Raw genomic sequence first — 10,000 nt, 5'->3', positions numbered from 1 at the left:
GTAGGTGACGTTACTACCAAAACTGGTGTAGTGCCTGGTGTGTAAGAGAGAGAGTGCCCTCTGCTCTAGCCGCGCCACAGCCATCGACCCACCACCACTCCCGCTGCCGCTGCCACCACCACCACCAACACTGCCACCACCCACACTGCCACCACTGGAAGGTGCTGAGTGGGGCCCCCCCGGCGTGGGTGGGGGGCTGCAGGGGGGGTCCTCTGGGGTGGTGGTGAGCCCTCCCCCTCCGCCCGCGGTGGTGAAGGCCCTGACTAGGCGTGCTCGAGTACCTTGGCTCCTGCAGCGCCGCATGTTGTCCCCTCGCTCGCTGCCAAAACGACGCATGCCGCCTGCCCGGCCTCCCCCCGTAGGCGACAGGCACACCCCATTCAGCTAGAACACATGCCCACCCCTCAGTAAAAAGCCTTATCACTTGAGCTGCTGCTGCTGCTTCTGATGTTCTCAACACATGTTAGCAGCAACAGCAGTGTTAATTTTTCAGGAACCTGCCACTTTTAGTCTGGTGGAGCAGCAGGGGGGGGCGAGTGGTCAAGGCCAGAGGTGGCCAGGGGGGCCATAGCTGGGCCAGGAACTAAGTGCTGCCTGGTGTACCTGTGCTGTGCTCCTCTCATGCACGCTCAACCCTTGACCTCAAGCAACAAACTTTCCTGTTATACAGATTATACATTCTAGGTGATTTTTTAAGCAAGTTGCACTCAAATAAACCATGAAGGTTTGACAAAATACTGACATATGTATCTAAAAGGAAAGAATGTATAATCCACATATGGGAAAAAATTGAGTCTTAAATCACTGTTGGTTTTAAAATCTACTACAAATAAAGAAGCTCTGAAAAAGGAAAGACTGTAGGCCATCAACCTGTGCTGTTAGTGAGGTGGGTGTGCTGAGACAGTTACCTAAGTCACAACTCTTTACAATTTTCTGACAAAAGTATAAAAAGAAAATAATAATAATAATAAATAAATATATAAATAAATAAATAAAATAAAACTGGTCAGTTCAATAAAATGCTTAAAATATATATATCAAATACCGCTGAACAACGTTATATATATGAAAATGGAATATGGAACAGAGATAGTAAGGGAGAGGAAACGGAAGGATAGGGAAAAGAGAAAGAAATGGAACGAGAAAGGGAGAGACCACTAAGTAGGAGATCAAAGGAAGAAATATAAGAAATACCACTGTAAGACTGGCATAGCAAATCAGACAGGTGAGAGAACAAAGAGAGGATGCAATAACAGAGAGTGTGAAAGGAAATTAAAAGGATGTGAAGACAGATTAAGAAAGCCTGAGAAAGGAAAAAAAAATCTACATAAAAACAAATTGAAATGAAGATAATGCCAGCAAATAAGTCATAATTGATACTAAAATTAAAAAAAAAACAAGGGCTATCAGATCTACAGGTCCACATTCCATTTGCATTCTTCCATGAGCTCTCTGAACTTATAAGTGACTAAAGAAACAGGCAGAAAATTTATTTTACTATGATATTCATTTATTGAAGTATAATAAAAAGTTAAACAAAACTAATCTTGCCTCTATAAAAACTTCTATGAAGATTTTGATCTTTCTTCTTAAAACTGAGGTGCAAGACATCCATATCAATGACATGTGTTATGTACATATGTTCTGAAGCTCTTTTGCAGTATCTTAAAATCATACCCATGAGGCAAACCAATTTTTTTTTATTATTTTTATTTTTTATTAATCTACTCCTATATACAAATGCTGCCTAGTGTTTCCTCTATCTACTCTAAGCATTTCTTCCTACCAAACCATGTAGAAATACTTTTTTCTTTCCTGCGCAAGCATGTAATATCCACACCAACTACTGCTATGGCTAATCTTGCTGAAGCATCCATTCCTTTAAGCCAGTAAAGTAACTCTACTCCTCTACCAAACAGACCATCACTGAGGAGAATATTTACCAATGATAATAAATGGACTTTTAAAAAACTTAAGGCAACTGCGGTCTCCATTGCAATTCGTGTTAGGTATGGATGCAGTAGTGGTTGTAGTGGAGGTGTTTGTTGCATTCGTTGTCACTGTGTTGGTTTGTAACTGGGTAGAAGAGGTGGTTGTGGTAGTCTGGGTGGAAGGTGTGGTAAGAGAGGATGTGGAAACTGGGGAAGAGCAATTGGATACGTCCTTCTACAGTGCAGCATTTAGGGACAGAAATGGGGAATTTGGATTAAATTTATGAAGATTAGCACTAGTATCCAAGTCACACAGCTAATAAATAAATATATATATATATATATCCTACACATCAGATATAACTTACCGCTGAAACTAGATTTTATGTTGAATACTGCAAGCAACAACAAAATAAAATAAAATAAAAATGAAATAAATAAAAACATTGCTGTGCACTCTTGCCAAACTTTCATGTGGAAGTCTGAGTTCATATCATCTAGGTGAAGAAAAGAAGATATAAGAGTGTAAACCAAATCCTAACAAACATCCTATCCTTTCTAGAAAAAGTGTTATGTGCCCTTCTTTCTAATTTACCTAATATGTGCATCTTATAGCAGATGCATTCAGAGTATTTGCTCTTAATCAACAATTTCCATTTAGAGTTGGACAGAGGTAGTCTCAATTCACAGTGGCTTCCTGTTGTTTCCTTGGAGCCAATCTATTAAGTGGTTATTTAGTACAGAAACTCATTGTGAATTCCTACAATGTAGAGAAAAAAAGACCCCAGAAAAACTGAATGCAAGTGCTTGCTATTTACAAAAGAGCATGCATGCCATCATTATATAGATGAAAAATCAAAGAAACCAAAGCAAGCCATCCAAACCCTAAGGGAAACCCATCCAAAGTTGGAGAAATATACAGACATTTCCTTCTCGGTTTTCATATAATTGGTAACTACCCTTTACATAGGGTTTTTCCCTCTCTGTGTAATGGAGGTATTGTTTCGTAATATCTAGTACATAAATTTTTCTGGAGCATGTGTAATGTGTCGCCATTAGCAAAATTTGGCATCCGTTACTTGGCATTGCTTGACATAAACCAACCACTCTGGCTAGATGAGGCCTTAGTTAGTATATATGAAAAGTATCTGAATAACTGCCAAGAAAGATGTTATTTAGATTGAGGTGTCCTTAATCAGAAATTAATTAATCAATTCTCTGACCTTTAATACTAATTAGATAAAATAATATTGTAAACCATGCTTCTAAGTGACATCTTTCATGCGACAGTACCAAACATGAGGGAGGACTGTGACTGAAACAAATGTTTGTGCGAGACCCAAGCCTAATCATCTGTCATATCTGATGGGACATGAATTGGTTAACTGCTTAGCCAAAGATACTTCATGACAAAAGTTTGATATGTTGCAAAGCTCTTATGGCTACTGCATGAGTAGATGAAAATTGAAGCTGATCCTCATATGTCTCAACATTATGTACAACACAAGAGACGTACAAAAACAAAACAAAAAACAAAAAAAAACAGCTTCTCACTCATGACAGTTTTTGACTTTCAAAATCACAACAAAGCAAACATGAGTCATTTGTTTCCCAGATTAAAAAATAACCTTATGGACTAATCTAGATGAGAAGTATCTTGGCAATTGTCTCCAGCTGACCAACTAAACATACCCTGATAAGTGTGTGAGGACCCCATCTTCGTGATGTGGCTGACAAATGTCTTGAAAGCTCCCTTGCTGTTTGGACTGGTTATATTAGTGCTTGTGGGTGCTGGTGTGGGTGTTAGGTGGCTTGGAGTCTGGGTAGGGGTTACTTCCCCAGCTTGGCTTTTCGGCATCTGTTTGCGGAGTTCCACAAGGCCCTCCTCTTTCTCCTTGTCTGTGGGAGATACTGAGGAAGATCCCCCTGCTTGACCCTGAGCACTATTCTGAGTCTGCACAGTACCTGCTTCATTGTTTGTTTCACAGATACTTTGTGAAAGCTTGCTGCTTTTTTGCTTGGCCTCTGCAAGTCGCACTTTACGCCTTGGGGGAGGAACTGGGTTGCCATCTTTGTCAAACAAAGCAAGAGATGATTTGCGGTCTTCATTTTCCTTCATTTTCTGTTCTTTTGAGAATTCATGCTCAAGAATATCAGTCTCTTCTATGGGACTTGGTTTTGGAGTTGGCTTTGGACTAATTCCAGGACTCTCTCTTGGGCTTTGTCTTGGGCTGACACCAAGTGTGGTAGGTTTTGCATCATTCTGATCCAAACCTTCATCCTCATTCAGTAAATTCACACAGTTATTGAGGTCTTCAGATACCTCTTCTGTATCATCCTCTTTGATTTCAAGAACATCATTCAGGTCTTTTTCCTTCATTTCTCCATCAGGTCCAATAACGACAATATCATCATCAACATAAAACTTGGAATTATTGTCAATGGATGAATTATTTTCTGAAGAAAATGCCTTCCTGAACTTGGCATCCAGTTTGTTGAACTGGGCCTTCAAACGGAAAACAGACTGCCTCTTTGGGTCATTGTTAGCTGCCTTCGCATCTCCCTCACTCCTTAACTGGGGCTCAGGAGTGACAGACCTTGGTTTCGGCTGATCTGCTTTGAGCTCAAAACCAGGAGAAACAGACCTTGATTTTGGCTGCTCAACTCTCAGCTCGCCACCAGGAGACACCGCTCGAGACTTTGGCTGTTCCATTTTCAATTCTTGGTTCTGCTCCCCTTTACTTCCATCGTTTACTTCTTCAGCTGTGGCTAGTTCCTGCTCTTGTCCATTGTCTTCAGTTTTCTTCCCCTCACTAAAGGAAGCTTTCTTCATCAGAGCATTATCATCAACTGCTCCATCATCTTTTTCGCTCTCCTTCACCTTCCCATCTTTCTCATCCTTGGCTTTACTCTCCTTCCTTCCAAGCAGCTTCCTGATCTCCATCTTCCCTGTTTCAAGCATTCCCTCTTTCTTTTCCTCCTTGATTTTCTCTACTCCTTTACTGTCCTTTCTTAGGAGGTATTTGCGGATCTCCAAATCTCCACGTCCTTTGCTATCGCTGCGGTTCACAGCTTTCTTGGGGTCCTTCAGATCCTCCTTGCTTTCTTTCCTCACTAAGCCGTCAATTTCTAAATCCTCCTGTGTAGTTTGTTGAAGGTAAAAAATGGAGGATCCCATGTGTTTAACATCCTTGGGGAGGAAGTTGGTAATGTGATACAATTACTGAGATCAACACATTGTAGACTTATGTAAGACATTTTTCCCTACTTCCCTAATGATGACTAGGTCCTCTTTTATAGAGATCTAACCTCCAAGAACCAATGGATTAATACAAACCAATATATTCAATAGCTACCTTAGGCCAATATACTTTATATCTCTAACTTATCCTTCTAACTCATTTGTTACATATGTATGTATATAATGTATGTATATATATTTATGTTTATATTGTATGTATACAAACTTAATATATACATATATATATGTGTGTGTGTGTTTGTGTGTGTGTGTGTGTGTGTGTGTGTGTGTGTGTGTGTGTGTGTGTGTGTGTGTGTGTGTGTGTGTGTGTGTGTGTGTGTGTATGTGTGTGTGTGTATTTATATATATATATATATCTATATATATATATATATATATATATATATATATATATATATATATATATATATATACACACACACACACACACACACTGTGTTTTTCTTCTACATATTCCTTTTCAGGAAAACAGCTTTATGTTCCCTAGAGAAAGAGACAGAATAGACAAAACAAAATAGTTCAACCTGTCATACACAATATTACTGCTTTCAAAGGGGTTTCATATCCTACTGGTTTTCTTTTAGAGGCACTGAAGTTTGTGTGCTGTTTAATTTGTCAAATTAAGATATATCAGCACTTTATTTATGCTTTGCCTCCATTCCTCCATAGTTCAAAAAAATATATATATATATATCTTACTTTAACGGAAAAAAATTGTACTATAGAAAGCAATACGCTAAATATGCCTCTATATTTAGCCAAGATGCACTGTAATAAAACGAAACATCATAAGCTCCCCTCTGGAACCTTAGTTGAAAATGGGAAGCTATCTATGATTTCACAGCGGACCATATCTTCACTAAACGGAAAAACTTACTTCAGCGTGTATGCGACCATTCCCTGATGCTACTCCACTATAAACTAGCCTTAAAGCAGGTCCTCTAATACCATGGAATTAAATGATGCCTCAGGGTTGGAATGTGTTTTTGTTTTCCATAGATTTGTTCTTCAGATTCCAATTTGCTCCATTTTAACCATGTCTGTTAATTGTATAACTTTGAATATGAACAATTTCCTTGACACGGGAATAAACCACTGCTTCTAATTTTCTACCTTGTAATCTCTCTCTCACCCTTTCTGGGATCTGCAAGAACTTTGCAACATTTGTATGGCATCTCCTCATACAATGCTGTGACATGTTTCAAAAATTAATGGATAAATATATCAATGCTTTCGTTACATTAGTGCTATAATTCTACTTCTCTTCTTTTTATTCTCATCAAATATATATGAAGCTACTACTTATAATTTTGACTGCACTCTTGATATATCTATCAGCCAATAAAAAAGAAAAACATAAAGGAAAAGAAAAAAGATAGTGAAAAAAAAAGAAAAAAGCTGAATTTACAGCTAGTTTGTCGGTCACAAGGAAAACTCTCTTTTTATGGCTACGTGAACATCTAAATCAGTTTGATAAGTAGCAATTAAAAGTGGTATTTAAGGGGAAAAAAAAAGGAAATCATTAAGAGCACACATGAAATTTTCATAACCTAATTCTATTTAGCCGCAGCTGCTTTAACAGTGCTATGAAATAAAGGAAATTTAATAACTGCAATTTTAGCCGCAGAATTATATCCGACATCAACCTATGCATCAAATTCTATCTAGTAAATCTGAAGGAATATAAAAACACCTCAGCACTTGTCTTTCCTATAACCTATTTGCATCATAAATCATACTCTAAAATATCTAAATCATAATGCCTAATAAAAGTCTGCCACCAACAGCATATGTAAAAAAATAAAATCTGTGTATTATGTCTTCTGTGTCACACTGATTAGAACTTGCAACATATACTAATACTGATATTCCTGGCGGTAAAGAATATTTAAATAAAATCAGAGTTAGAAATTAATGAACAATAAATGTAAATTTCACTTAAAGATATTAAAGAAATCACACATACAAAATACAAGATAACTAGAACATCAGTTTCATTTTATAATTACAGGAAGAAGATAAATATAAATTAAGTACCATACTGTCATCAATGTATCTAAAACCTTTTATGTTCACTTAGAAAAGGTGACCTACATAAAAACATCATAAACCAACTTTAAGTATTAACCACTCTTAGTAAAATAAGATAAATTTCATAGAATTGAATATCTTATATAATATCAAATCTAAAGAGATAAATCATGGTAAATGAGAACAAATATATAAAATATATATTCAAATAAAACAAACACATCCCAATGCCTTTCACTATTACCTGATCAGACGAGGGTGACCTGCATCGTTCATCTTCTTTGTTGGACTCATTCCGTTTTGGAGAGCGAGGAACGCGCTGGTACGGATCTGCTGATCCATAGAGCTCTGGCGTGCCCATATTCAAGATGCAGGTCTTGGCTATGTAGTCCACAATCACCAGACCACTCTCATTTCCATATGAGAGCCTGCAAGGAAGAAAGGGGTGATTCATTAGCATTCATGATGTATTCACATTTCAATCTTTGCAGACTACTGACAATAAGGCAATCTTGAGATCAGCAGGAGAAATACTATGATCTCTGCTTCAGTTGGCTTGGCTATCCCACCAAGGACTGTGCAGAAGAAGCAGAAGAAAGATGAGTAAATAAAGACTGAGGAAAAATAATAACTGGAGAATGAGAGAGAAAAAAAAAAGAGAGAAAGAGAAGTTCTGCTTCTATGAAGTGTCAACATTCTACTACTTGACACAGTATACTAACTTAAGAGTAAACAGATCATCATTAAAGTAGACAGGTCATCATTAGAGTTGTTCTCTTGTGACTTGCTTCTGCTCTGATTTTCTTAAATCACACAGCTTTTCATATGGGAGTACATGAGACATTGAACTAGTAGGAGTGAAAGAGAGAGAGTATGGCCACCTGAAATATATCAATATTATGCACTGTGCATTAAAAGAGGTGTTATTAAAAGTTCATCAAGAATATACCACATGCAGCAAGAAAGAGAAAAAGAAAGAAAAAATAATTAGAGAGAAAGAATAAATGACTTAGTGTACAGTGTAAACACCCAAATCTAAACAACTTACAGTCCATACGACGAGTTGATAGAGAGCGCAGTTATTGATCCTGGTGGTTCACCTTCCACCCAGGGAGTAAGACACACCAGATCAGCCTGGTACCCAGAGGCCTTCTTCTGTGATCCGCCTCGGACGTGGATCGGTACAAAATAATCCACTGATCCCTGATAAGGAATAATGAGCCTTAAAACTCTGATTTATAAAATCAGTTTTCAGTTCTCTATCCTAAATTAAGCTTACATAAATATCATTATTCTAGACTACATGTGTATTTTTTTGTCAGAGGTTCATATGATTAGTCAAACCTATTGTTCTCTGGGATGATTGTAATGATGAGAAAACTGGATAACTTTTTAAAAATATATACTTAATTTAAGCAGCAAATGGACCCTTTTGTTTACTGCATGCAAAGTATTTATTCTCTAGAAGAAAACCACATCTTGAAAAGTACCTTATTTAGGATAGTTCTTTACATTTTCAATGGCTTTTACTGGAAGCATAACTATTTTTTCTCTTTATGTCTGCACTAGCAAAATTTAAAAAAATGGATACTACATGCTTGTTCACATCTCTATCAAAAAGTAAATAGAGTGGCTAAAGAAGTACAGTCTGTCTATCAACGTAAGGGATCACACAACATTCCTAACTTTCTAGGTTAAGGGGGAACTACAGGTTCCTATAATGGATAATTAAAATTCAACAGTATCATACTATACTTAGCCAACCATCAATCTAAATCCATTATCATTTTTTTTCCTAAAGCGTCAAACGAGCAGAGACTACTTTCCTGTCGCTCGAAGGAGAAGAGCATTCCCAATACCCTAGGGTGCAGTCATCACGTACACTGACACAACATCTGGTCTTGCGTGACCTGCTACAAATACCTACACCTTTCTTTTTTCTATGATTTTGACTCTGACTGTGACCCTTTTTATCAGAGGCTTTTTTATCGCAGGCTTCCCCCGAAGCTGAGGAGGTGTGATGGGGACTATGGGCTACCTGGAGTGTGGGGCGAGGCGGGAATTCGTACTCGGGTGAGCAGTCACCTGATTCATAGACCTCATACACAATTGGAATCTCCAGACACTGAAAGGTGGGAATTATCATTAATCAATACAGAAAGGACACAAACTCAATTTCATTTTAGTTATATTTGAATAATTCGATAACATGTTACGTTTGATGAATTTTTGAGATGCAGTTTGCAAAATTAGCCACATCAACTCACTGGAACTTCGCCAGTAGTCTCTTGTTTGGAGTATTTGAAGAGTATAACGTGAGCTGTGGCTCCTGCAACACAAAGCAACCTCGACTCTGGACACAGGAATATGTGCTGGATTGCAAATGGATCTTCATCACCGTCAATACTTCTGGTTCTTGGCTTTTCAAAAACCTTTGCAGTTTTTAATTTGTAGAGAACTTGTAAACTAACAGATGATGCATCCCAAAACTTAATGCTTCCATCCGCGTGCCTGGAACATGGTCAAGTTGTAAATAATCTGAAGAATATAAGACTCCAATATCCTGCTTCAGATTACTTGAATTATGCAGTTTAACTCTAACAATAATGGAAAAAACAATACTAAAACTACTTTTACTAATATTGCTGATGAGAGTAATAGCAATAACAACAACAATAACAATAATAATAATAACAATAACATCAACAATAATAATAATAATAATAATAATAATAATAATAATAATAACAATAATAATGACAATGACAATAATAAT

The 10,000-nt window shown here is 37.4% G+C and overlaps 1 protein-coding gene across 4 annotated transcripts in view; it reads right to left on the bottom strand.

The window, feature by feature from the left end:
• Positions 1–10,000, bottom strand: part of LOC125042355 (syntaxin-binding protein 5-like) — a 46,234-nt gene that overhangs the window by 31,127 nt on the left and 5,107 nt on the right. For 3 of the 4 annotated variants that reach the window (XM_047637906.1, XM_047637907.1, XM_047637910.1), the window contains exons 5-9: positions 9,492–9,735; positions 9,263–9,349; positions 8,273–8,427; positions 7,469–7,652; positions 3,624–5,121 (exon numbers count right to left, since the gene is read on the bottom strand). In XM_047637906.1, coding sequence (XP_047493862.1) covers positions 3,624–5,121; positions 7,469–7,652; positions 8,273–8,427; positions 9,263–9,349; positions 9,492–9,735 — 2,168 coding nt within the window. The remainder of the gene's footprint in view (positions 1–3,623; positions 5,122–7,468; positions 7,653–8,272; positions 8,428–9,262; positions 9,350–9,491; positions 9,736–10,000) is intronic. The other variant, XM_047637908.1, reaches the window with a different exon arrangement.

Source organism: Penaeus chinensis, chromosome 32, assembly GCF_019202785.1.
Source record: "Penaeus chinensis breed Huanghai No. 1 chromosome 32, ASM1920278v2, whole genome shotgun sequence".
NCBI classification, from domain to species: Eukaryota; Metazoa; Arthropoda; class Malacostraca; order Decapoda; family Penaeidae; genus Penaeus; species Penaeus chinensis.
The sequence above is the reverse complement of the archived record's forward strand: the minus strand, read 5'-3'. Positions and strand labels throughout refer to the sequence as shown.